Source organism: Zasmidium cellare (genome assembly GCF_010093935.1).
Source record: "Zasmidium cellare ATCC 36951 unplaced genomic scaffold M409scaffold_3, whole genome shotgun sequence".
Classification (NCBI taxonomy): Eukaryota; Fungi; Ascomycota; class Dothideomycetes; order Mycosphaerellales; family Mycosphaerellaceae; genus Zasmidium; species Zasmidium cellare.
In genome coordinates, this window is record NW_022986947.1 from 243,910 (window position 1) to 269,248 (window position 25,339).

The 25,339-nt window shown below is 53.9% G+C and overlaps 13 protein-coding genes across 13 annotated transcripts; 6 read left to right on the forward strand and 7 right to left on the reverse strand.

The window, feature by feature from the left end:
• Positions 1–547: 547 nt before the first annotated feature.
• M409DRAFT_49892 (uncharacterized protein) lies at positions 548–1,342 on the forward strand (the record flags this gene model as incomplete). The annotated part of the gene is made up of 1 exon (XM_033811379.1): positions 548–1,342. One exon carries the CDS (start codon positions 548–550, stop codon positions 1,340–1,342), a length of 795 nt encoding a protein of 264 aa, XP_033673043.1.
• Positions 1,343–2,202: 860 nt separating this feature from the next.
• M409DRAFT_17396 (uncharacterized protein) lies at positions 2,203–2,977 on the forward strand (the record flags this gene model as incomplete). Its single annotated transcript, XM_033804048.1, has 2 exons — positions 2,203–2,553; positions 2,609–2,977. The coding sequence occupies 2 exons, from the start codon at positions 2,203–2,205 to the stop codon at positions 2,975–2,977; spliced, it is 720 nt and encodes a 239-aa protein (XP_033673044.1).
• A 164-nt stretch (positions 2,978–3,141) lies between these two features.
• On the reverse strand, positions 3,142–3,741 carry M409DRAFT_49894 (uncharacterized protein; the record flags this gene model as incomplete). The annotated part of the gene is made up of 1 exon (XM_033811380.1): positions 3,142–3,741. One exon carries the CDS (start codon positions 3,739–3,741, stop codon positions 3,142–3,144), a length of 600 nt encoding a protein of 199 aa, XP_033673045.1.
• A 606-nt stretch (positions 3,742–4,347) lies between these two features.
• Positions 4,348–5,195, forward strand: M409DRAFT_49895 (uncharacterized protein; the record flags this gene model as incomplete). Its single annotated transcript, XM_033811381.1, has 4 exons — positions 4,348–4,398; positions 4,646–4,789; positions 4,851–5,080; positions 5,135–5,195. The coding sequence occupies 4 exons, from the start codon at positions 4,348–4,350 to the stop codon at positions 5,193–5,195; spliced, it is 486 nt and encodes a 161-aa protein (XP_033673046.1).
• A 503-nt stretch (positions 5,196–5,698) lies between these two features.
• Positions 5,699–8,353, reverse strand: M409DRAFT_62933 (uncharacterized protein; the record flags this gene model as incomplete). Its single annotated transcript, XM_033815370.1, has 2 exons — positions 5,699–6,517; positions 6,581–8,353. The coding sequence occupies 2 exons, from the start codon at positions 8,351–8,353 to the stop codon at positions 5,699–5,701; spliced, it is 2,592 nt and encodes an 863-aa protein (XP_033673047.1).
• Positions 8,354–8,917: 564 nt separating this feature from the next.
• On the reverse strand, positions 8,918–10,515 carry M409DRAFT_17399 (uncharacterized protein; the record flags this gene model as incomplete). The annotated part of the gene is made up of 2 exons (XM_033804049.1): positions 8,918–10,390; positions 10,462–10,515. 2 exons carry the CDS (start codon positions 10,513–10,515, stop codon positions 8,918–8,920), a joined length of 1,527 nt encoding a protein of 508 aa, XP_033673048.1.
• Positions 10,516–10,764: 249 nt separating this feature from the next.
• Positions 10,765–11,564, reverse strand: M409DRAFT_17400 (uncharacterized protein; the record flags this gene model as incomplete). Its single annotated transcript, XM_033804050.1, has 2 exons — positions 10,765–11,362; positions 11,443–11,564. 2 exons carry the CDS (start codon positions 11,562–11,564, stop codon positions 10,765–10,767), a joined length of 720 nt encoding a protein of 239 aa, XP_033673049.1.
• Positions 11,565–12,003: 439 nt separating this feature from the next.
• Positions 12,004–14,008, forward strand: M409DRAFT_62934 (uncharacterized protein; the record flags this gene model as incomplete). The annotated part of the gene is made up of 2 exons (XM_033815371.1): positions 12,004–13,278; positions 13,334–14,008. 2 exons carry the CDS (start codon positions 12,004–12,006, stop codon positions 14,006–14,008), a joined length of 1,950 nt encoding a protein of 649 aa, XP_033673050.1.
• Positions 14,009–14,229: 221 nt separating this feature from the next.
• On the reverse strand, positions 14,230–15,366 carry M409DRAFT_17402 (uncharacterized protein; the record flags this gene model as incomplete). The annotated part of the gene is made up of 2 exons (XM_033804051.1): positions 14,230–15,205; positions 15,269–15,366. The coding sequence occupies 2 exons, from the start codon at positions 15,364–15,366 to the stop codon at positions 14,230–14,232; spliced, it is 1,074 nt and encodes a 357-aa protein (XP_033673051.1).
• A 902-nt stretch (positions 15,367–16,268) lies between these two features.
• M409DRAFT_17403 (uncharacterized protein) lies at positions 16,269–17,228 on the forward strand (the record flags this gene model as incomplete). Its single annotated transcript, XM_033804052.1, has 3 exons — positions 16,269–16,334; positions 16,395–17,103; positions 17,155–17,228. The coding sequence occupies 3 exons, from the start codon at positions 16,269–16,271 to the stop codon at positions 17,226–17,228; spliced, it is 849 nt and encodes a 282-aa protein (XP_033673052.1).
• Positions 17,229–17,653: 425 nt separating this feature from the next.
• Positions 17,654–18,599, forward strand: M409DRAFT_17404 (uncharacterized protein; the record flags this gene model as incomplete). The annotated part of the gene is made up of 2 exons (XM_033804053.1): positions 17,654–18,212; positions 18,259–18,599. The coding sequence occupies 2 exons, from the start codon at positions 17,654–17,656 to the stop codon at positions 18,597–18,599; spliced, it is 900 nt and encodes a 299-aa protein (XP_033673053.1).
• A 1,954-nt stretch (positions 18,600–20,553) lies between these two features.
• On the reverse strand, positions 20,554–22,561 carry M409DRAFT_49902 (uncharacterized protein; the record flags this gene model as incomplete). Its single annotated transcript, XM_033811382.1, has 4 exons — positions 20,554–21,770; positions 21,831–21,941; positions 21,990–22,053; positions 22,109–22,561. 4 exons carry the CDS (start codon positions 22,559–22,561, stop codon positions 20,554–20,556), a joined length of 1,845 nt encoding a protein of 614 aa, XP_033673054.1.
• A 991-nt stretch (positions 22,562–23,552) lies between these two features.
• M409DRAFT_17406 (uncharacterized protein) lies at positions 23,553–25,123 on the reverse strand (the record flags this gene model as incomplete). Its single annotated transcript, XM_033804054.1, has 3 exons — positions 23,553–24,074; positions 24,121–24,156; positions 24,209–25,123. 3 exons carry the CDS (start codon positions 25,121–25,123, stop codon positions 23,553–23,555), a joined length of 1,473 nt encoding a protein of 490 aa, XP_033673055.1.
• Positions 25,124–25,339: the final 216 nt, after the last annotated feature.

Genomic DNA, 25,339 nt, shown 5'->3' on the forward strand with positions numbered 1-25,339 from the left:
GACGTCGCATTCGCATCGTGCTTTGACCAGGTTGTCAAGCTTCAAAGTGAGCAGCAGCTTCCACATTCCCGAAGCGACGTAAGATTGCACTACATGGCAACTTTCTTCGCCAAATGAAGCGGAAGACATAACGGAATTGACTGCTACTACCCATTCGCAAATGAAGTCCCCAACGAAAGCGGGAAAAGCGTAAGTTGGCGCACAGAATCTGGCCGACGATTCGGTAATTAGCGCATTGGTGCGCGATTCATCTCGCTCCGTGAAGTCGACCGTCACGGAAGAGCCACAAAATTTGGCTGATCATACCTTTCAAGCGAAAGCGAGACAAGGCAGCCACATATTTAGTTAATGGCTCCAGAGGGAATCTCACTTGTCCTTGTCCAAGTGGTCGATTGAGGGCTTTAAAGAAAAACTCATGTCGCCCACACAGTCACCCCAAAGCTGCCTATCCACCTTGTTCTACTGACCTCTTATGGACGAATCGCTGCACAATACTTAAAAGAACATACCATTTGCGTGTTTCCGACAAGAGGCTCTAGCCTCTGCCATGCCTAAAGTTGGTTCATTATGGACTGGACGCATACCTTTCGAGGACACAGAACTGGCAGTCTCGGACAGTGGCGGCTCCGGTACGCCCGTGATTTACCTAAACGGACAATTCGCTACCCAGGCTTATTGGAAAAGAGTCATCTCCGGCCTCGGAGTGGATGACTGGAGACATATTACATTCGACGAGCGGGCTCGCGGACGCTCCAAGTCTTCATGCGACTACTCCTTCGACGCGGCGCTGCGGGATGTTGATGCTGTTCTAAGTGGGAGAGGAATCGTGGCAACAGACAAGGTCCTAGTTGTTGGATGGTCCTACGGAGCGTATGTGGCAGCGCATTGGGCCAGCCAGAATCCGGATCGTTGTCTGGGGGCGGTCTTTGTTGACGGGGCTTTTCCGTATGACTGGCTCGATGAGGATATGGAGAGACGGATACGAAAGCTATTCCGTCAGCTGAACTGGTTCATGCCTCTTCTGCGTCCGACGGGCTTGGTACCACGCATGACAGGCGAACAACAAGCAAACAGTAACATAGAGCTCGGCGTCGTCTCAAGCAACGCTAACTTCCTTCCTGTTCTCGACCGTATTTCAGTCCCAGCCCTTTACGTTGTCGCCTCAGGAGTTTCATTCGGCAGTCGCGGCAACGAACAAGAACTTTGTCGGAACAGCACGAAGGTCGTATGCGCACGGAATTCGAATATACACGTGAGCACAAAGGTGGCGAGCGATCACGGGGCAGTTCTCAAGAAAGACTTTGCGGCGGTTGTTAATGCCGTCCGCCAGATTGCATCCTAGACTGAAAACTTCAAATGCCGGCTTGTAGATCACGAGCTTTAAGACTTCTGGGTAGAGGGCTCAGAGGCTGGCCGCGATCTTGATGGAGTTAGCTAAAGGATGACACTAGACAGGGGTCAATATAATTCTTGTACCAGCCTGTACAAGAGGAGATAGCGAACACGTCGGTTCGAGGATCCGAGCCGGCAAACGCGGTACTTTGGGCAGAGACCGACTGAGTTCACAATTGCTTCTTTTCGTCACGATGCTGCGCGAAGCTGTCAAGACGAGGTTACAGTCGAGCTGGAGTGATGACATGCCTCGTGCAATAATCCCGCTCCTTGACATGCCATATGAGCTTGCCGCAGGCTGGTCACCGTGATGTGAACATATCTTTTCGTCTCAGCGGATCACAGGTCGTGAGGAATCGACGCATTCCTGCTGCCAGTGCTGGACTCAGATCCTCCTTGCTGTGCTTTGTCGAAATGCATATATCTTGCGGCCCAGTATATCGAGTCAAGGTGGGCTTTGGTGAGTGTATTCAAGAAGAAGCGCTCCAGAAAGAAGGTACATGTAGAGGGTCCAGAAGCATCGGCCGAGCTTAGCGCCGAGCCGAGTACATGGTCGGATATAGGAAAGACTCGTCTCGGTCTGATATACAAACTCCAATGACGCCAGTCGTCCGACGACGATATAGTCTCAATGAGAATGAGATCAGCTGTGGCAATTGTTGAGTCGCCCAGGATATATCACAGGATGCAGTCAAGAAGATGGCCACCCAATAGCCACGATCAAAGCCAACGACCAAGCAGGACAACAGTGGTCTCATGCGCGCCAGATTGGCCCGATTTTCGCGCCTCGCAATTGCCAGAGCCAGGACCATGTCAACCGACCATCGAAAAGCCGAAATGATGCACGGATACGAAGCCTGGAAAGCCATGGGCGTCGGCGGGACTTCTTACACCTGGGAGGGATACATGTCGTCAGTGAATGCAGGAAAGACCATGGCCTATGGCGCTGATGAGACAATCATTCCGGGCTTCTACAAAGAGCCCCAAAAGGATGCTGCCGGTTGGTCCAAGGCGACGGAGTTGCAAAAGGCAAATGCCATGAAGTCTTTCTTCAAGACAACACTTCCTGAACGGCAAGGTCCTCGAGCCAGAGCGAAGCCATTTGTCTTTCCGCAACGAGAGAGGAACGCCGATGAGCCGCAAGATCCAGAGATGAAGAAGGTATGTTCCCTTCAGGCGTTGTCATCCATGCTATCTCCCTGCTGACATCCTCAAGGCGTACCTCGTCATGTTCGACCAGCTTGGGCAGGTCAACAAGACATGTACCGAGTGGAAGACATCCTGTCTTGAGAAGCACGGTCAAGCCTTGTTCATCAGACCATCCGTCCCGGTCACGCCTTTGGCTGGTCCCACCCAAGGCGAAATTTGCCACATCCACGGGACCGACCTCTCCGGTCACGTCACCCTGTCCTTCCCCGATGCCGAAGAGGTGATTGCCAAGGGATGGGGTGAGCGACATCGTCTCAGCGGTACCGAGTGGATTCATCTTGGCTACACCATGGTGTATGTACCGAATTCGGTGGAGGAAGTCGAAACTTTCCGAAGCATCTTCCAGGCTGGTGTGGACTATATGAAGAGCTCATGAAGTCTATCGTCGTATTAGTCTGCTTTGGACGGGTAGTGTTGTCGTAAGATAGTTCCATGAAATACTTTCGGCGCGGACATCAAATCCATGCAGTGTAACATGTGCGATGAACAATATCCATAGAAGGTAGGCGTTTCTTTTCGAGAGCCGAAAGTGTTGACCAGTCACGGGGGAGCAGTGATGAATTGTCCGTCATCAATCGGTATGGGCTTGCATAAGACTCTGTTGTAGACCACAGGCCATACTTGAATCATGTCGATCGCCTTGTCGAGTTCATCATGCGAGGCGATTTCAGGGTGGTCTTCACGCGGGCGCCATTCGAGAGAAACGGTGTTAGAATTCCACCCTTTCGGAGGTGTCCTCAATAGGACTTGTGCCACCATGATCATATCACCAAAGGTACAAGGGCAAACACTGGCTTCTACGCTAGCGCTGTGATACGAGAATACCACGTGCGGTGCAGCAGAAACCGTGCAGTATATTGGCGTTTGTGAAATGTTGATGCGTGCAACGCTGATTGTCGTGGGCAGCGGCGGGTCGGTAGGATATTTGTCTGTACGGTCCAGCACAAGCTTTCTGGTGGCACTGCCAGGCGGTATGAATTTGTTACGCACAGAGTCGAATATCATGTTTGGCCTACTCGTCCAGTCCAAGTACAATGTCAGCTGCTCATTAAGACTTGAATGCCCGGGGTTTGAGTCTGGATTCGACATCCGCATAGATATCAATGGCATCAAAGGGTTCCCAAACTCCGGTACGCGCATTGTTGCCACTCTGCTTTGGGGGAGATGACTATAAGACCACTCGGGGAAATGTTTGGTGTTGAGTTCAACGTTTTGAAAATTCCAGGCATGAGGAACGAGGTCAGTAAAGTGCCTGGAAGGCCCAGTTGCCAGATGTACAAGCAACGTTTTAGATTGCTGTATGATGGCTCTCAGGTGACTGTCCGCTCGAGATACACTCAGCACGTCGTAAGATGAGAGTTGTTCCAAAACGCAGAGGACCAGCTCAGGGGTAGAGAGGAACTGATCCAAAGCTCTGGTCGGTGAAGGTTGGATGGTCGGTGAAGGCTGAATAGCCGGGGAAGGTTGAGTATGGGATGCCATGCTCAGTGCGTTGATTCGGCACACATTGGTCCTCTGTGACGAATTTGTCGCAAATATATCTTTCTTTTCCATCGAGAAAGAGATATGGGAGGGAAACGCGAGGTCAATCAGAGTTTGATCTAGGAATTTAGCGCCTTGCTGTAATTGGGTGGCTAGCCGAGCACACCGCACTCTCAAATTCCTCGTCGCCGTTCAACTCCAGCAAGACAAGGCAACGACGCCGGACGACGACAACACCGACACCCACCAACCCCCGTCGCCAAAATGAGAACCTACGACGACACCTTCTCCGGTCAGAAGATCTACCCTGGAAAGGTACGATGATCCAGTCCGATGCGGCGCTCGCGACGCCCGCCTCATCCCTTCGACATCGCACATAAAGAGGAGGCAATGGAAGAATACACGGCCGAAGCCATTGAATGATACTGTCATACGACGGTCGGCGCAAAAGACGGACACAGTGCAATGTTGAGATGAGGCGGCGCACGACGCACGCTGGACACATACAGCTTGAGACGACTTTGATCGTAGGAGGATGCCAAGCTGACGGGTAAATGTACAGGGCAAGCTCTTCGTCCGTGGCGACAGCAAGATCTTCCGTTTCCAAAACGGCAAGTCCGAGTCGCTTTTCCTGCAGCGCAAGAACCCTCGCCGCATCGCGTGGACCGTTCTCTGCCGTCGCCAGCGGAGAAAGGGTATCACTGAGGTATGCTCGAGCCCAGATGCACCACTTCCATGGGAATGTGGTTGCTGACGCACATGTACAGGAGCAAGCCGCCAAGCGCCGCCGTAGGCAGGTCAAGTCGCAGCGTGCCATCGTTGGTGCCTCCCTTGATGTGATCAAGGAGCGCCGCTCTCAGCGACCTGAGGCCCGTACCGCCGCTCGCTCTGCCGCCATCAAGGAGGGCAAGGAGAAGCGTGCCGCTGCCCAGAGCGCGAAGAAGGCTGAGAAGGCCAAGTCTGCCGCAAGCACCGCCAAGGGCCAGGCTACTGGACGGTACGTATCATCTTGTGATGAGGCACGAGTTGTACGTGACTGATTATTGTACAGTGTCGTTGGCAAGCAGGCCGCCAAGGGCTCTGCTCCTAAGCCAAAGGCCACCTCCCGCTAAATCAACACGCCAACGGATGTGATTTCTAATGAGCGACACTGGATGGGAACGGATTGGTGTGTCTTTTAAGACATCGAGATGCTACGGTCGGCCGACAGAAGGAGGCCAGGCGTTCAGAGGATTGACAGTAACGTAGCGCATCTTCAAAACCGACCCTGATCAGGGGCCTTCTTCAATGCATGAGGCCATCTCCCGCCTTTTCGACCACATCACTAGCCTCAGAACTTGTGAAAAGCGCCTAACGTCGACGACTCAGGCCCAATAGCCAGCCACCTACAGCACCTAAGTGGACTTTCTTCATGTAGCGAGTAAGAGGTTGCTTTGACCATTCTTCTTATTGAATGTTCACACTAAACACTAATATCCAATGCGACCGCTTTCACCACTGTACTCCTCTCCCATGCATGACTCTGTTCGTATCATACAACCCCTTCCTTTACACGGAGGATATCGGAATCTGTTCAAAGTAATCAAGGCCACAGAATGAATGTCTCATCTCCGTACTAGAAGCTGGCATATTCGAGCCAGCTCTTGATCAGGCCGCGAAGCTCGCCCTTAGTGTCAGCAACCGCCATAGCCTCGAGTTCCGCATACGATAATCTTCCTGGACCGCCGCGATCTAGCGATTGCTGCTCTGCGTCGTCGAGATCAGCCAAGTACCGCAGCTCCTCATGGGAGGGGGGTCTCTCCGGTAGTGCTGGTGGTTTTCGGTTTTCTTTGCGTACAGGCGGACTGGTCGGCACGGATGTATCGATGGCATTGGGCCTGTTTTGTGGGAGTGTTGGGTCGACTGTTTCTTCATCATCGGTGGAAATCATGGTCCGGAGAGGCGAAGTTGCCTGGCTTCGCACACTGCCATTCCAAATGGAAGAGGCTCCAATATGGGCTGCTCGAGGCAGTGAGCTGACATTGACAGAGGAGCTAGCATCGCGCACACTGAACCCCGTTGTATCGAGAAGCTCCTCCAAAGGGGCGGCACTTATCTCCCGCTCCCGTCTTTCGAGGCTTTCAGTGTCCGTAGGTACCATTTGCCTGCGCATATGAGGTGCGCCATGCTGGCGTGGTGGAGATTTGGGCTTCGAATCGAGGCCAGCGATCACGGCGGTCGCCACCAGCGGATCGCTCTGGGCAGACTCAATCATCGCATTCTTTCTACGCCTCTCTTCCTCCCTCGCGTCAGCAATCTGCTTGGACCACTTCTGTCTCATAGCTCGCGTCTCCTCCGTCGCTGTGTTTTCTTCTTCCTTGGCCTTGAACATCTTGTCGAGCAACTCGTTCAAGCCATCTTCGACGGTCTGCCAGATGATATCAGGGATATGCGGCTCGATCAGCTCTCGGCGGTCGACCGCGTACCTGTATACCGCTGGTCGGTCGTCACTCGCTGCATCGTCGTCATCGTCACGGCCAGTATGATCCCACCGCGGCAAGCCGTCTATATCGTCCAGTTCGACCCCCTCGAAGCTTGGAGATGTGCCATCGAAAGGCCCATAGATCATCTCTGCAAAGCGAGAAACGGTTCGACGCTCAGCTTCTCGGGTAGGCGGACTGGTACCTGGCCATGGATGGTCATTTTCGAGGATCGTCTTCGTTCCCTCATTTGGTTGCAGATCTCCGTTCATGTCCTCACGCTTCCCACGTCTTTCACGAATCTCTCCAGGCGGGATGTCCTCTTGAGAGAAGACCGAACTGATTGGCTGGCTTGACTGTAAGGTCTCCAAGGCAGCTTGGGTCTGTTCGATTTCCTGTCCTTCCACCATGTCGCTCACTAGCTGCTGCTGTATTTCGTACTTGGCTCTGAGAAGCCGGGTGAAATCTGAGCGGTCGACAAATCCATTCCCATCCATGTCATACCCTCGAATGGCTCTTGCAAGAGTGGCGAATCGTTTGGGTCCTCGCAGATAGGAAACTCCACTGACAAACTCCTCAAAGTCTATAACGCCGTTCATGTCTGTATCATAGAGTGCGTACATTCGATCGTATATCGTGTTTGACGCAAAGCATGTGGTCCATGTGTCGCGAGTAAGAGCCTTGTTGAATGCTCGCCGGTCGATGCAAGCCTTCACTGAAGTCGTGGCGTGTGGGAAGGGAACATTGGCGTTGGCCATGAACTGATCATACAGGGCGTCGATGTCTGGCTCTTCATATCCGTACTCGTGGCAGAGTCGCTTCCTCAAAGCCGGTTCAAGGGACTCGTGAATTTTCCGAGGATCACCAGGGTACCACAGTCTGTACTCCTTCGTGGGCTGAGAGAGTATAGGCAGCGGAATCTTGATCTTGGCAAACACATGCGTCTTGACGTGCTCGGTATGCTGCTCGCAGGAGGCGCAAAGATCATAGTCCGGACAGTTCAGGCAGTGATATCTGATTCCACGGATGGGCATCTCACTACACTCTTCGCAGCGAATGCCTCGGTGCTCGTATGCTTTGCGCTTAGCATCCTCTTCGGCGATATAGTAAAGCAGCCCCCGCAACCCGTGGCTCGGTTCTTTGCTCGCGCCATCGTCCCTGTCCATGTCTTCGGTCTCTGCAGGTTCTGTGTCGCCAGCTTCGCGGATCGCCGCCAGCCACTTCTCGGATACAAAGAACTTGTTAAGCGCCTGGGCGACCTGCTGCTCGGTGATGCCGCTCATCTGAAGGATGTCAGGGATTTGCTGGGCAAGGCCTCTGATCTCGTTCCTGTCACGACCCGCCATCGCATGGACCAGCTCGGCAAATCCAAGTGCTCTGAATTGGTCCCAACTGTCAGGTTCAGTGGTGGAGTTCAAGCAAGACAGCAAAATCAACTCGACGGCAACCACAGCGATCTTCTGTCGGATCTCTTCGTTGACTGGAGGCTGGTATATGCGTTGTAGTTCGTCAGTAGTTGGAAACATTGTTGTCGCCAGATTTATAACGTAAGCGTCCTCGCCCTTGCGCAATATGATCAGTCCCAATGGCGCATCATGTGTGGGCGGCAGGCGGTCTATGCCAACCGCGTGACGCTCTCGTTCTCGATCCCGCCGTGGCCTATGGACGGCATTGCTTCTCCTCAGACTCGTGCTGGTCGCGTGATTGTTGCTGTAGGCCGAGTAAAGCGTGTATATGCCGTATGCCGCCGCAATGGTCGCCACCGAAAGGACCGCCGGCCGGTATCGTGACAGATGGGAAGCCTGAGCCATGTTTCACAAAGCATGTGTCGGTCAGGACAGGCTTCGTAGTTCTACAACCCGCTCCAAAACGACTGAAAGAGTACGTCTGCTGTCATTTGACGGCGACGCAGTGTTGTTTGGTGATTCACGACTCGCTAGAAAGTGCTGCCGCGAGTCCCTGCTGGTGCGCTGGCAGGAGAAGTCTGATGTTCGCGCTTGCTGGCCGCAAGACTGAGTCATCTTAGCAGCTCAGGCACTTCGAGATGGGAAGATCTTGTGCAGCGCCGGAAAGATTATACATTGATGCGGAAGAGGTTCGAAGTAGGTGAAAGTAACGAGCCATCAAGTAAAGTTCGACGTCTGCAGTCGCCTGGATGTTTCAGCCCTACGACGCCGACTCGCACGTGAAAGTAGCGGACATCATGGACAAGCTGGATAGGATTCCTGAGCGCACTCATAAAAGACCACGATCAATCTGTCACAAACTGTTTGCTACTGAAATTTTCTGGTTTATACTAGATTATACACTCAACCGCATGTATTCTCGTGTTTTCGTCGTCTCGAAACCCTCCCATCCTGATGTTCCTGGTGAATCTAGTCTTCTGGAGTCCACTTCTCATAGCATGGCGGTGTGCACGAGCACGGAGGCAAGTTCTGTTTCTCAGGCACGAGTTCCACATCATCATGAGACTCTTGACCGTCGATTGGTTCACCACCCTTCTCATCCAACCACTCATAGTACTCGGTAAGCGTACCCTCCTCATCTCCCAGTAGCATCGTTCGGCGCCACTTGAGATACCGTTCACGCTCGTCAGTGACCTTCTTCATGAAGTTCTCCTTTTGCCGAGTCTTAACTCCACCTTGCACGGTCACCGGGTGTCCCTTCATCCAGGGCCATGCACACTCCAGGATCCAGTCCACCGCAATCTTCTGGCAGGGCTTGTGCCACTCGTGGCGACCGAACGGCGATAGCATCGGGGTGTCTGTCATGGCAATGCTCAATGTCAGCTGCTTGAGCTTCATGCCGCGAAGCAGTCTTGCAGCTTGGCTCGGCAGGTATTCAATGCCGTGGTCTTTCACCATGATACCGAAGGGCAAGAAGAAGCCCTTGTGCTTGAATTTCAAGTCCAGCCTCATGATGTGGTTTCGCGATGCCTTTTTGAACATGATGTAGTCCTTGAAAATTTTGAAGTGTTCGATGAGGAAGACGGAATCTCTGAAGAGAAGGTGACGCCCTTCACGATAGACTTGTCTGTTGGTTCTCAGCAATGCCATGTTGGGTTGTTCCGAGGCCAATGCGTTCTTGTGACGAGTCGACAGCTTTCGACAGCGATGATTCAGATATGGCCGAATCGTCCGGACCACCGCAAACCCCAGAATCTTCTCTCGAATCTCGCTCGGCAGGTCGAGCAGCCGAAATGTATTCCTATTCTTCCGCCACCAAGCCCACTGGTCTTGCCAAAGTTTGTTCTTGTCTTCTGACGAGAGGTGCTCCTTGGGAGCGTCCCGGATGTTGACGGGTGGTGGAAGCCTGGACAGGAACTCCTCCAAGATGATCCAGACTCCTGAATGACCCACCCAGAGGGTAAGTTGCTGCCAGTCCACACGGACCTGCATGTCCCTTGCCTCCTCGCCGTACGTGTCGAAAATGTATCGCGTGTAGCCCGCCCATTCTCCTTCTTCGTCGTACGCGGAGAGAGCATGTTTGGCAGGATAGACGTGCACTTTGTTGTAGAAGTCCTGGAATTTCTCAACCGATTGTACGGCGAACCTGTCAATCTCGTGCTTGATGCCTTCAGCTATGCGGTCATGCTTCGGTGGTTCGTTCTTTTCATGTGACGGTTCCTTTCGCTTTTCCAGATGGATTTTGTTCTTCCCCGGCAGTTTGCTCGCTTTCCGCGGTCCTTCTTCCTTCTCCGACTCGCGGCCTTTTGACTCCAATAGAACGCTACCGTTCTTCGAATTCCCGTCGCTCAGTCGCAGATCGTAGTTAGGTTGACCTTTGCAAGAGTAGGAGCTGTACGTTGCCGTTGGCATGTGCCCTGCTCTACTCCATGGATCGGTATCCTGTCACTGGTGTCAGAAAGGACCGTGTCTCGTGTTTGTGTACATCATGTTCTGATCTCGAATGTACCGACCTGCTTGCCCTTGTTTCCGGCATTGCCCAGTGGGCGAGGTGTCTTCGACCTCATGATGTTGTAGGTATTGAAGTGATCCTTGCTCTGGATGTATGTTGATGGTGAGTTGAGAGGACTAGAAGAAGAGGTCTTTTAACAAGAATGGAGATGGAAAGAGCGACAGGAGGAAGATAGAGCAGCGCACAGGCCACACATGTGAGTGAGTGCTCACAGTGCCTGTGCTGATGCCTGTGCACATTTCTTTAGGCATTGACATCCAAGCTCTTTTCACGTGATTGAACTTCTTTCTTGCCCCTTTCCAACCTATCTATTCGCTCCAGGAGGATTCATGTCGCCAGTAGTCGCAAACCTGAGCAGACTCTCAAGTGGCATCGCAGGCTTGCTAGGGTCGTAACCACTCGGCATCGGGCCCTCAGTCTCTTCCAGCTTCAACGCCTTCTCCTTCTGAATCTCGACCTGGTTCGCCTCCTCATCAGGATCTGGGTCCAAATCTCTCTTGATGCCCGTCACCACGTTCTCAACACCGGCCTCGCGCTCTGCCACGGTGAAGTTGTCCTCGAATCTGCCCTCCTCATCCCACGGCTCGAGGAACTTTCGAAGCGACCCTCCCGCCCAACTCCACAGCTCCTCCATCTGATCAGATGCTAAGCCGTCGCTCTGGCCAGTGCCATTCTGCTCTGTCGTGTCCTTTAACGACTCGTCGATCCACTCTTCCGCTCGAAGATCCAGCTTCTTGTAGAGGAGCGAGTACAGCAACTCTTGCCGTCCGGGGTCGTATGCTGGGAATGTCGAAGTGGGATATGCGTGCAGGGTAGAGAAGAGTTCGCGTTGGGAGTTGAGCGTGTCGCTGAGTTCTTGCATATATTGCCCGGCGTTGGACGCTAATGATTGCAATGCAGGCCTGTTAACTTACCTTAGCCATCTTCTTACCACGTACTATAAAATCGCGACTCGTATATCAGCGTCCGCGAATGAGCCTACCATGATGGGAGAGGGTCCTGTTGCTGGATGTTGCCGTACAAGTACTCAAGCGCGATGAGCAGCTGATTGAGCCGAGTTCGCAGCTGATCCAGCGCCCGCTGGTGCTCCTGCGGAAGAGCCATGCTGTGTACGCCGCTGCAGACTAATCTCGTTATTCGGGTGCCTGGAGGTGTTGTCGCGAAGCGAAGGTGTTGTCAGTGGTCGTTCGGAGAATGTGGCTAGTCTAATTAAGGTAGTGGTCAGCCGAAGCTTGTTCATGATCCCTGTCGGCGCATGGACCTCCGCCCAAACATTCACTTGCGTTCTCGGTAGCTGGTCGGTCCACTCCGAGGCTGAGGTACATCGTGCTGGCCGATGCTCGACGCGAGGCCGAAAGAGGTATATAGCACGCTCGGCCCTATCGACGACATGGTTTCGTAGACTGACCTCAATGGCATTCATTGCTGCCTGAGTTTCAGCAGCTATATCTCCCGACTTTCCCAAACTTCCTCTACATTCAACTCCAACAGGCATCTCCACTTTCTTCCTACCAAAACAGCTTTCTAATATCAAGCCTACATTATGCTTCGTGGTGGTGGTCGCGGTGGCCGCGGTGGCCGTCGAGGAGGCCCAATTGGTGGTCTCATCAGCCTCGTGGGCCAAGGTGTAGGGTTGGCACAAGAATACAAAGAACATCGCAAAGACCAACGAGAAGCAAGAAGTGCTTCGCAGCAGGACCTGAGCAGCACAAGATCGCGAGACCCATCAGCAATCCCTCCAGAACCTGCAAGAGGAATCCCAGAAGACGCACCGCCCGCGTACGAGCACGTTGCCGCTCAGTCCGAGGTCTCTCTCCAATCTAGCCAGCCACCATCCTCGGACGCAAAGGACGAGCCAGAGCGATGGGAAGACGACACGTCGGATTCAGACATCGAAAATGTATCTCTTGTGGACGACTCCGAGGACTGGGAGTTAGACGAGGCACTTACGCCGAGTGAGTCGCAAAGCCTACCTTCCTACCAAGAATCCGAAGCCATGAAGCAGGGCGAAACCGTCGACGATCTCGTCCGCGAAGTCATGGCAGATTCCAAGCCGCCTCTACAGCCTCCCCAAGGAGGATCGGAACCCAGAGCTGTCGAGAGGATATCTCTTCCATGCCCCGTCATCATCCCACAGCGCCGACCACGCAAGAAAGCTCGAGGTTTCGTTCGAGCATACGCACCAGTTTTGGGAGACTGCGGCATCGACCAAGACACTTTCCTGAAGTTCCTCAAGAACTTCTACAAATCCTCTCAAGCGTCGCCTGTCTTCCCACTGATCCAACTCGCAGCTGGAATTGCTGGGATGGCTCCTTCAGTAATCGCCATGGCGGTGTGCACAGCAGTCTCAATCGGAGCCCAGGTGGGAGAGGACATGGAAGTCCGCGCTCGAACCAACAACTTCCTCGACAAGATGAACGACGAACTATTCAAACCCGTCGGCTTGTACGCCATGATCATCAAGTACAAATCCGACGCCGACATGCAAGCGTCCTTTGGAGGCCCTTTCGGCAGCTTGGCCAGCATGATCCAGCCCGCGAGGGTCGACGTCTCGACGAATCAGTCTATTGCCAAGTTCGCTCGGATGGGTTCCCATGAATCCGGTGAGAGGAGCATGAGCGATCGAATGCAGAATCTTCGTGTTGCGAGTGGTACTACCCGAGGCACGATCGAGCTCCCCGAGGCTGCTCCTCTGATCTTTCCAGACATTGATCGTAAGGCCATCACCCACGACGGGCCAGAAACTTTCAAAGACAAGACCAGAGACGCGAAGAAGTTCCTAGCAGACTACCTCGACCGCAGAGCGCAGATGCAATACGTAAGTACCAGCCCTAACACTCTTAAGTGTACCCTCAACTAACACCCCGACAAAGGCAATGCAAGACCCCAACTCAACCCTCGACCACGGAACCCGCCCCTTCAAATCCTCCCTCGCCGACCCCTCCCACCCGCTCTACTCCAGCGGCGGCGGCCTGATCTCCCTCGTCTCAGGCGGCAAACTCAGCGCACAAGACGCCCGCTTCGACCGCCGCCGGGACAGGGCCATGTACAAAGACGTGCGGCGTGTCGAGCGTGGCAAGGACCCTCGTCGGGAGGGGAAGCGTGCGCGGAGGTATGGGGATGATTATGCGGGGGATTTGGATGCGAAGATTGCGGAGAGGAGGGAGAGGTTGCAGATGATTGTGGATCAGAGGAGGGGTTATGGGGATGGGAGGAGGGGGAGGGGCTCGTACTATGATGAGTATGAGGAGGAGGAGGATGAGGGGAGGTATAGCGCTAGAAGAGGGTTTGAGAGGGGCGGGTACGCAGCTGGCGGGGAGTATGGTGAGGGCTCTTCGAGGGGTATGGGTAGAGGTGGGTATGGCGGAGGCCGAGGCAGAGGCGGACGAGGTGGTATGGGAGGAGGTGGTGGAAGAGGTGGACCGCTTGGCATGGTGAAGAGGGTGATGCGGGAAGATGTGCTCTACCTCATGATTGTGAACATGCCTTCCGAGGCGGAACTCAGAGAAGCGCGAGAAGAGATCGAAATGGCGCGGAACAGGAGGTAGAGTGGTCCAAAGTAGTTTAATTGGCTAATCGTAGAGCAAGATGCAAATGATGGTTCGCTCTTGATGGCTGCAAAGAACTCTTGGAGAGCATCGCGGCTCCTCGCTCGCTCGCTTCACACCAAACGCCATCGCTGTGGAATACCCAGCCCCAACCGGGTATCAAGCTCTCCCAATGATCCCAATGAACGCCATTCTCTGTTAACTTGCAGCTTTGGCTCAGATCAGACCTCCCTCCAGCTGCCTTGCACAGGCTTCCTGCCAACTCCACTACCTCCGCCGTAAGGTTGATAGCTCGCCTGCCCTGGATACGACGCTTGCGGCGGTGGGCTTAATGGGCTCACAATATTATCGCTCGGCGGCCTTGTGTGATATGAGGGGGGAATGCTAGCTTCGTAGCCTCTTTGCTGCGAGTGCGCTGCGCCAGCTCCTGCGCCGTAGTAGTCTGCCTGTGTGCCGTTGTTGTACTGAGGTGCTGGAGACACAGGCGAATAAGGTGACACCGGTGCACGACTTTGCGCGCCGTATGGACCTGGAGAGAACTGCTGCGGTCGTTGATTTTGGTAGTCGCTATAGGGGTTCGCAGCCATTCCGCCAATGTCTCCCTCGTGTGCAAAATCCTGACGAGCAACGGGCGATCGCTGACCAGCACCATAGTAACGACCTGGGTCTTGCTGAGGGAGCAGACTCTCCTGCTGGGTGTGCTGCCCCTGCTGGTGTCCGTACGCATGGGTAGGCTCGGGGTTCTGGTACATCATGCCATCGCCAGCGCCAGATGTGTGTCCATTTTGTTGCTGATTCAACTTCTCCATCTCCATAACCTCCTCTCTGCGACTTGTCGCGTTATCCCAGCTGGGCATTGCCGGCAACGCATCTTCATTATATCTCCCATTCTTAGAGGGTGTCTCGAATGTCGCCGTCTGTGCAACATTTCCGCTCCTGTATCCACCTATTGCTCCGCTAGCATACGCGGGTCCTGGAGGCGGTTGGTACTGGTTGTAGAAAGGTGAAGGCGTGGGAGGCGCTTGTTGGTAGCCGCCATGATTCTTGGAACCTCGTGGCGAGGGGCAGCAAGCATTGCAGCACGAAAGGCATCCACAGCAGCATTCAGCTCCGCAGCAGAGGCAGCGCGCGATGCACCAAACGATCGAAAGAACAATGAGGGAGCCGATGATAATGCCTACTATCACAGGCCATTTACTTCATGTCCCGATCACATGTCAGTTGAATGTTTGGGTAACGTTTACATCCGTAGCCACGTACCAATATGCCTTCGCCATGCACTGATCCCATCCTGAGAACGTGTTCTTGACGCCTGCGATGTCGCTACCAATATCGCGCTGCCAGTGGAGGGTCGCCATCTCGAACAATATTTTATAGAAAGTCCAATGGCGATGACAATCGTGGGCAAGTTCCCGGTCCTTCGCCTCCTTCGCTCTCGTCCCTTAGTACACGCCGGAGGGAAGTTTGCTCTTGCGACCCAGCCTTCTCGCCCAGCCCCGAGGCATGCAACGGTTTAATCGTTCGCAACCGAGATATCACCACCGTTGCAAATCGAGTGATAGTGATGATGTCGAGGATACTGAGGCGACCATGTTCCCCTCGCAACTGTACTGTATGCTTCAGGCGGCGAAGGCAAGGAGTTCGGCACGATATTCTTGTTGCTTGCGTACTCGACCAAGGCTTGGGAGAACGAAACGCCAATGATGCAGGTCCCCTGTGCACAGACGCGATCCTGAAACCTAGCGCGTGCTTTCTTGTGGGGAACTATGCACGTGCTTCTGGAGCCCACTTTCTTCTTCGCCATTCACTTCGTCCTCTTCCATCACATGCAATCTGCTGGTCTCCACCTCATCATGGCCGAGATTATGTGCAGAGAACCACAGTTCCACGTTGTTGAGCTACCGGCGCTGCTGCCTCACTGTGCACACCGCCAACAGCCACAGAACGCTATTCACGCCAACATCAGCCAACTCAGACACCGGGGGAGCAATGAGGCGAATATGCCATCAGCCTGCAAAAGCCCCTCGCTTTTTGCTTAGCTCAATGTAGCATCTTGAGGCTTGGTATGTCACTCAGAAATATCGCCGAAGCTTATGCAAGGTACCAGAGTGTGAGGCCGCTTGCCCAGTCTAGACCTCGGTGTCTCGAATGCCGTATTTTGAGCAGTCAACGCCGTCTGATCTCTTATATACCTCTACCACGTCGAATCTTTGCAGCGTGAAATCTAGGAATTGGCCTACTGATAATCAAATAACTCATCATGACAGAATACAAAGACAACTACATCGCTATCAACAAAGCGAACTGGGACGAGCGGGCACCTGAAGTACGTTTGGAAAAATTTCGGCGAGAGTCAAGTACATGGCTTACGTTCGATTTACTTCAGCATTCGCGATCAACAGGGTACGACTACCAGCGCCTTGTTCGCGAGCCGAGTTATGTTTCTGAAGTTGTCCAATTCGATATCCCTCTGATGGGCGACATCTCCGGTCTCGAGATCGTGCATCTCCAATGTCATATCGCTACGGATACTCTATCGCTTGTACGACGAGGTGCCAAACGTGTCACTGGCCTGGATTTCTCGCCAGCCGCCATCAAAGAAGCCAAAGATCTCGCGGTAAAGGCTGTTGGTGGAGACAAGTTGAACTTCGTTGAAGCCAGCATATACGATGCACTTGACGTCCTGCCACCGGCTTCTTTCGGTATGGTCTTTACAGGCATCGGAGCTCTGTGTTGGATTCCATCCATCAAGCGATGGGCCGAGACTGTGGCGGCATTGCTGAAGCCTGGCGGACGGCTCTTCATCCGTGAATGCCACCCAGCTCTGTGGGCGATCGACGAAACTGTCACGGATTCGCTGATCACCGGCATACCCTACTTTGAGCGAGACGAGCCTCATGTATATGACGAAAGTGGGACCTACGTTGAGACGGATCATGTCTTTGAGAACACCAAGACCGTGGAGTGGAATCATGGCATTGGCGAGATCGTTCAGTCGTTGATAGACGCTGGCATGAGCATCACTGGACTTGTGGAGCACAAAAGCATCCCCTGGAATGCCTTGAGGGGCCAAATGGAAAAGATCGAGCCTTTCGGTGAGTTGTAAAAACCATGCTTCCATTCATGACCGCTGACATTCGCAACAGGAGAGTTTGCTCTCAAAGAAGGTCGCGACAACTTACCACTCAGCTACACGCTGCAAGCCAAGAAGAATGCATGAGGATATGATGTTCTGTCTGCACTATCATAGCTATCATATACCTCAAATGTGTTCAATGTTGCATGTCGAGTGGAATGGTCGCAGCGTATCCTGCAGCCTCGCAAAATGGTCAATTCAAGCAGCGAGGAGTCCGTGTGTTCCTACCGCCAGCTTCGTCGTCACGCCACATGTAACTGGACGCCCTCGCCTTGGCAACTCGGGACGCCAGCTACGACATGGAGCCACCACATTCATGCATTCACGAGCCTGGAGCTATACCGCAAAAGGTTTGGTCAGGACGCCAGTATGGGGAGGCCGCCCTTGTGGGCGTCCAACTGCTACAGCTAAGAGTGCCATGCGAGCCGATTTTGACCACCGCAGTAAGAGTCATCTTTTGAAGCTCCACGAACACCGTCCGAACTCCTTCCTGACCTTGCACTAACAAGATGGCAGACTTCCAGCTTGACGATCTACCCACCTACATGATATGGCGATCAGAACCATTGGACGACAGCTTCGACCTGACTACAGGGCTCAACTTTTTCCCGACCAAAGGCTCGGCTGAGTTGGATGAGGCGCTGCAATTTTGGTTTCTACTCTCCCAGACTCCTCAGGTGAGAAGACGAGACGCAGTCATCGCATTCTTGAACGAGGAGAAGGACAATTCGTCGTCAGAGGCTAGCGGACCCTTATCTTCAACAGAGCTCGACAATGGAACACAAACTTCAACTTCCGCGAGCACGGGTTTTCATTCATACGACACCGGACCTCATCAGTCACCACCGACCGACATCATCTATGGACCCATAGACGAGTGTGTCAATCACCATCTTCCACCACCGGCTCCTCTTGAGGGTAATGTTGAAGCCCATTTCATGAACATGGTACGCATCATACGTCGCATCAGCGCCAGGATATACGGCACTCCATCGGAAGCCCTTCCTCTGCTGGAGAGCCCTGACTATCACACAAGCATGGGAGCTCCCCCCTCTGGATCAACTGAGCGTACAGATTGCTCAACATCATTGGACCCAACTAATCGTGTCACGAGAGCACGATTCGTACAGAATGGCTACCAATGTGAACACGGCGACTGTCTCAAGACCTTCAACCGCGCCTGCGACCTACGTCACCATACCCGAAAACACATCGCACCGCACGAACGCCCCTTCGTTTGTCTTGACTGTGGCAAGCGATTCCTCTGGCAAAAGGACCTCTCAAGGCATCACGGCCAAGTGCACACGAGGCTGGGTAAACACCCTCACGCTAGGTCACCGAGACGCTCTCACGTCTGCAGCGATTGTAGCGCAAGGTTCTCTCGTTTGTCAGACATGGTACGACACCACAAATGCGTCCATAATAGGTGTCCTGTTCGTGTCGACGACGACGTGAGCAATTTGCCCAGGAGGAACGATCCTTCTCATCCGCAGGGCAGCATGGCCATAGCATCCCGCGACCGCCCCTTCCCGTATGGACATTCTGGCAAGCCACTCCTTTGGGAGAAGCACATGTCCCAAGCCTTGCGACAGACAACCAAGACTAGCCTTCGAAGATTGGACTCTACTCCCGACATGCACGGGAGCATACCTAAGCTCTCGGTCGAGAGTAGACACGAACCTTTTCGTATACGAGGCTTGCTGCTTGTGGTCTTGTCATCTCCAGGTCTTTGGATGGTGGAGTCGGTGGCGTTGCTTCTTTGCTTGGTGTTTGGGGTTACATACCTTGGATTTGTCGATCAATTGTTGAAGGTACGGACATTTCCACTACATTAAGCCAGTCGTAATGCTAACGTGAATTCTTAATAAGTTATATTGCTTTCTGTGTACCGAAAATAGCCCACGGCGCAATCGACGTGTGAATGGACCCAATGGCCTGCACAGCATCACCTTCTTCCACGACGCTGCAAGGGATGGAGCAACCTTCGCATCGCACCATGAGCGCAAGCACATGCAACGAGGACCCACGACAGCGATCGCGCGACCCTCGATCCCGTCACCACCGATCACACACGCGAAACAAGCTTGCGTGCATCTAGACCCTGCGTTGGGACACATGGCAGGGATGATGGATGCTTCAACCTCCCACAAAGCCTATCGCCACGAACGAGCTGAGTCAATCTGCATTTCACCCAAACGGATCACGACAGCAGGCCGATGATCGGGCCCCTTACTGCTGGGAAGAACGATTGTTTGGCTACCAAAGGGACGACTTACCGGCGTCGAACCCGCTGACGTGCAGTGAGGTGTGGAAGAAGGCTACGCATAGCCAAAGTGGCGAATGCACGTCGACAAGGAATAACGACGACTGCGTTGCGGTACGTAGAGGAAGTCTCTGTACGATTGCAAGGACGGTGAAGGACACCAGGTCAGCATGTCGTACAATAGATACGTATATAAGAAGGCCTACATGCTGATAGCCTTCTTACCTCTTCCTTTCTCACAACCACCACACTTCGATGATCGCGCAGAGATCCACACTCTACGAAGAACTGCACATTCACACGCACATTCGGTACAAACACCATCTCCTCGACGACCATCCCACATGATGGCTTTCCCGCCTTGGATGCTCTACGATGATCCGCCACGAGACGGTTCAGGATCCGGTTCGGGCACGAAGTGATCCAGAACAGCCACCAGAGAAAGCGTTTAGTTGGGTGCGGAGAAAGGTAAGAAGGCTTGTAGACACCGCGTATTGATACGGAGTAGAGCTGATATGGTTCAGTACGACTAAAATGAATATCACGATGATCGCGACTAGACGTCTTTTTCTTTGGATGGGGCGTTGGGCAGATAGATGGAGTCTTTAAAGCGATTGAAATGAAAAATTGAACATATTCCTTCCTTCCTTGGCCGCGTCGTTCTACACTCTGAATTTGCTCGCTAAGAATTGCATGTGACCGAAGCGTCCGTGCGCCCCACGATTCACTTCTGTTTATGTAAAGCTACTTCAGCGGCAGAAACGATTTGATCAAAAGTCTAATCGTTGTTACTAAGTGAACTTATGAGGCGACGTACTTGGACTTGTCTTTATTCAGGGGTAAGGCAATAGCAGGTAGTTGACCGAGCTGGAGATTTTCGCAGCGGTGATTCTGATAGCCGAAATTCGGCAAGACCTAGACATCGTTGCATATTGAGATACCAGCGGAGAGTTGTAAGGTATACAAGCAAGTAAATTCTACCATTCTCAAATTCACAAAAAAAAAAGCAATAGATACATTACAAGAAAGTCCCTCCCCTAAATCCCACAAACATTACATGCCATTGCCTTGGACTCCGTCCCGTGGTATCCTGCTCCGGCCTGTGCCAACGAGAATATGAATGAAAGATCCATTGGATGATGCAAATCACATCAACACCAGCGAGAGCAACAGCCCAGCGACCAGCATCGACGCTCCACGACCGCTCCTGACATTCAAGGTAGACACCGCACCGCCGGTGTACTGCGACGGCTGCGATGGCGAGCCAGTGGGGGGTGTGATGGGAGTTGTCCCATTTGGGGCTACGCCGGAAGTGAATCCAGCGCTGGGCACACCCGGGACAGCACCCGCCGCGGTCGTAGGTGTCGTTGCCGGCGTCGTGGCAGTGTATTGGCCGAAACTACTCGCACTCACACCTTGCGGAGCAGTCGTGGGACCTGATTCAACACCTTCATAACCCGGTGCAGGCACCATAGTCGGGTACGGCGTGCCAGCAGGAGGGGAGTAAGCCGGTGCGGCACACGCAGAGCACTCACCACCCGCTGGTGCAGTAGGCGACGCTTCCTCGCCTTCAGGACGGAGGACTTGTGGCGGTTCGAAGTTCAGGTTCCAGAAGAGGCCGTGGCTCCATTCGGGGACGATGGTGCCCATTGCGGCGGGTGCTACGACTTCGTGGCAGATGTCTCCGCCTGCGTTGCCGGCGGATGCCATGCTGTTGAAGTCTAACTGGCCTGGTGCTGCCGCAGCTGCAGTGTTGGTCGCAGCGCCGGACATTGTGGATGGGCATCGCGTGGAGATGTCGCTTGAGCGGAGGGGGATGATCGCATTGGAGAAGGTCGGTCCGACTGTGCTGGCGGATTCGGTGCCAGAGGGTGCGACGGTGGCGTAGAGCGTGTCGACGGAAAGGTAGCAGTAGTCTGGGTTGAAGGTGTTGCTCCATGCCGTGAGAGGTGGACCACCGGCTGGTGCAGGCTGGCCTTGGGCTGGAGGTGCTCCAGGGGCGGTGGTGATGGAGGCACCCGGTGGTTGTGCGCCGACTGGGCTGGCAGCTGATGAACCGCCGCTGTTTCCTGAGCCCACGTTCCCGCCGGGTGGGAAGTAGAGGAGTCGAGCTTGGCCCCCCATAACCGTGCATGGTGGACCACCACCGGCTGCTGCACCCGCTTGGACTCCAGGGAGAGGAGAGGGCATGAGACCAGCGCCTCCACCGATACCTGCAGCTCCTCCGAGTCCAGCTCCAATGCCAGCTCCAACAGGCGCCCCAGAGTTGCCTGCTCCGGAGGTACCTGCTCCTGCGTTTCCAGCTCCCGAGTTACCGTTGACACCCAGGCCAGCGGAAGCCTCAGGGGTAGATGCACCAGCCCCTAGGAGTTGATCAGTATCTACATCATCGGTCTGAGAGACGCCTCTCCAAAGCTACTTACCAGCATTGCCGTTGAGACCAGTAGAAGCTTCAGGAGATGCTTCAGCATTGCCGCCTACGGATCCAGAGCCGCCAGTGCCAGTATTGGCAGTTGGTGTTGCTTCGCTACCACCTGCTGACGATCAGTAAATGCACGAGACGGATCTTATAGGATACTCACCAGCAGCTCCGTTGCCGCCAACACCACCTCCAACACCGCCACCTGCTGCACCTCCCTGGTTGGCCTGTGACACATTAGCACATCCTCGACAAAAAAATGCGTGAGAACGATCAACATACCTCAGCACCCTGCCCTCCACCAGCAGACCCTCCCACGCCGGCACCAACGCCAGCACCCTGCCCACCATTGAGCCCCGCCCCAGCGCCCTGCTCTCCACTCGCGCCCCAATTACCACCAGCGCCTCCTTGACCTTGGCCCTGTCCACCAGCTCCCCCACCCAGACCGCCATTGAGACCAACACCAAGTCCCGCCCCTCCTCCTACACCACTATTGCCTCCTGCCCCAGCATCTCCATTGACGCCCACGCCAGCTCCTTGTTGGCCATTCGCGCCCCAGTCACCTCCTCCGCCACCGCCGAGGTTAACGCCTGCACCACCGCCCGCACCGCCCAAGTTGAGGCCTGCTCCAATGCCGGGCAGAGAAGCACCGACGCCAACACCGCCGTTGCGGATGGCGAGTGGGTTTGGGACGGTGACGCCCACGCCGGCTCCGGCACCTGGTCCGAAGGTCATGGTCGATCGATAGAGTCGTTTCAAAGAGAAAGTGGTCTTCCTTCAGCAGATCGTAGTGCTGTGATGCTTCTTCTTGTACTTTCTGGCCCCAAAGCACAAAGCCGGGTACACAAAAACGATCAGAGCAAGAAGCTGTGCAGCCTGGCTGATATAAATCTCAACGAAAGTAAAACTGATCAGCAGAGAGCAGAAGAGCACAGTCTCCTCAGAAGTCGGCATGTCTGGGTAAAGATATGTATATCGCCTAACGAACAAGCGTCTTCTCCACCATCGTCTCAAGAGCAGAAGCAAAATAGAAATAATCCACGGAAAAAGTACCACTTACTTTCAGTGTCCATGATTCTTGAAACTGGGCTTGACGTCGCCGACTTGAGAAGAAAGCGGCCAATGTGTGCCTGCTGTGTGCTTGGGGAGGCGCAGCACTTAATCCAGTCAGGGAGATTAAGGCAGTACCAGCACGGTGTCGCGGATTTGGTTGTTCGTCGACCAGATGTGAGGCGAGACTGGAAAGACGATCGACGGGGTGTGTAAGGTTCGCCTTGTGCTCTGTATAAGCCTGATGCTGGGAAGTGACGTTTCAGCGGCTGGAACCTTCGTCAGAAGGACGGCTGGGGATCGTAAACTGGGGGGCTTTTGAATAGGCGTCTGGACCGAGTCGTGCGCGGACGAAACGGGAAAACAGGATATGGTTGGCGAGAGTGCCTGGTTGTGATCTTTGCTGCAGACGCCAACGGCCAGAAGAGGCCTTCTTTGGTCAGTGTCAAGACTTCATCCTTCTTTGGGCGGAGATGAAGAAGAGTGCAAGTCGGGGTTGAAACCTGTCGTCGTGGCGCATTCTATTTCAAGCCAACTGAGGCCGTCTTCTGTCTGCAATTCGTGCGTCTCTCAATTTGTAGTAGTTGTTCGCCAGGACCTGATCAGGCGCTCAATGCAGTACTCTTCACGCCAGCTCATTCAGCAAGAGACGCTATCGACTCCCGTTGATGAAGCATCAAGTTGGTCGCTCCCCGTAAGCACGCTTTGTATCATCTCCAAGCTCTTCTCGCAAAATGCGCACCTGCTTCTTGATTTCCCTCCACAGCACATAATTGTCCAGATCTTTGTCGTCTTCATCCATCTGCTTCGTCAACCAGACATAATCATACAAGCCTTTGAATGGCCTGACACCTTCCTTGTCACAACTGCTGCCATTCGATGGCTTGTCGTGAGCCTGTAGACACTCCAGGCAGACCCGCTCGCTGTACTCGTCCTCGCGAGCGATGGCTAGCAGGGCGGCGACCATTGCTTCTTGCAGGTAAGCGAATGAGAAGCCCTTCGTGATCTTGGCTATCGCAGGGCAGAGCTTGTCTGGGAAGTCGAGGTCCTTGTTGTCTGACAGCTTGCCTTGCCAGTACTTCATGTACAGAGCTCGTTCTTTCTCGTCCGGGTTCGGGAAGAGATATTTCCTGTCGAAGCGGCTAGGACGCTTGACGATGCCAGGGTCGAGGCGATCAAGATGGTTTGTTGATCCAATCTACAGCTGTTAGCTTTCGTATTGTAGAAGAGGCGGAGCAACTCACGATCAAGATACCGTCGTTCTTCTTGATACCATCAACCTGCGAGAATCAGCACAACTCACCAACCGCCGAAGAAGAATTTCTTATTCACCTCATTCAAAAAGTACGACCTGACCTGATCAGACACAATACTATCCAGATCCTCGAACACCAGAAGACACGGTGCTGTCCGTCTCGCCAGAGAGAAAATCTGACCCAGACTATACTCAGGCCCAGCAGGACTCGACAATGTCCTGACGTAAAGCGTCGGGATAGGATCATCCCTATCGTACAGACTATGCATCAACGCCTTGATCGAGATCGTCTTGCCATTACCCGGCGGTCCATAGTAGATGATTCCTCTCTTCCACGGCACGCGCAGCTTCTCGTACGTTCCTCTGCTGTTGAAGAAGTCCAAGGTATCGTCCACAATGATCTTCTTCTTGCCGGGCTCGAGGATGACGTCTTCCCACCTTGCCTTTTGTACAGACTCGTAGAGTTCCTTGCTCTTCTGCCAGTAGCCGCGATCGAAGACCCAGACTTCTTCGTGGAGGAGGTTGCCGTACTGTCCCGCTTCGAGGAGCAGTGCCGTTGTAGCATCGACAGAGGACGAGAGGACGTATTGCTGACGCAAGTCTGGGTATGCACTATCACCATCTCTTGCTTCTGCCACGTAGACCACAAACTCCTTGTTCCTCCAATCGATCAGGTATTTCCCAAACTTGAGGTCGTCGGCGAGAATGCCCTTCCCGTTGAGACGAGACGCAGGAGGGACGTATACACGCCATGACAGGCGGTCTTTGGCATTATCGATGGGAGCAACGCCTGCGTGTCCAGCAGAGGCGTATGCGAGGATGTCACATTGCGGACGTGGGACGACTGTCAGATGGAGCTCTGGATACTCGGCACGGAGAGCTTCGACGACGACGGCGTCGGTGTTTACGCGTGGAGCGGAGGAGTGTTCGAACCAAGCTCGAGCAGCCTCGTTGTGAGGTGCAGGTCGGTGGGTGAGGCTGCCTTTGGTCATTGTGGTGGAAGCTGTTGGTTGGCGCTTCCAATGGGTGCAGGCACAACGGTCAAGGATGATGATGCTGAGCTCGAAACGGGACTTTTTCAACGTCAATCGTCTCGCTTTCTCACAATACTGAGATCAATGGGCGGAGCTGAATTGACCACTAAGAACCGTCTTGTACAAGAGAGAGAAAGTGGCTGCCTTGCACTACCATCTCGTACTTCCTCCATG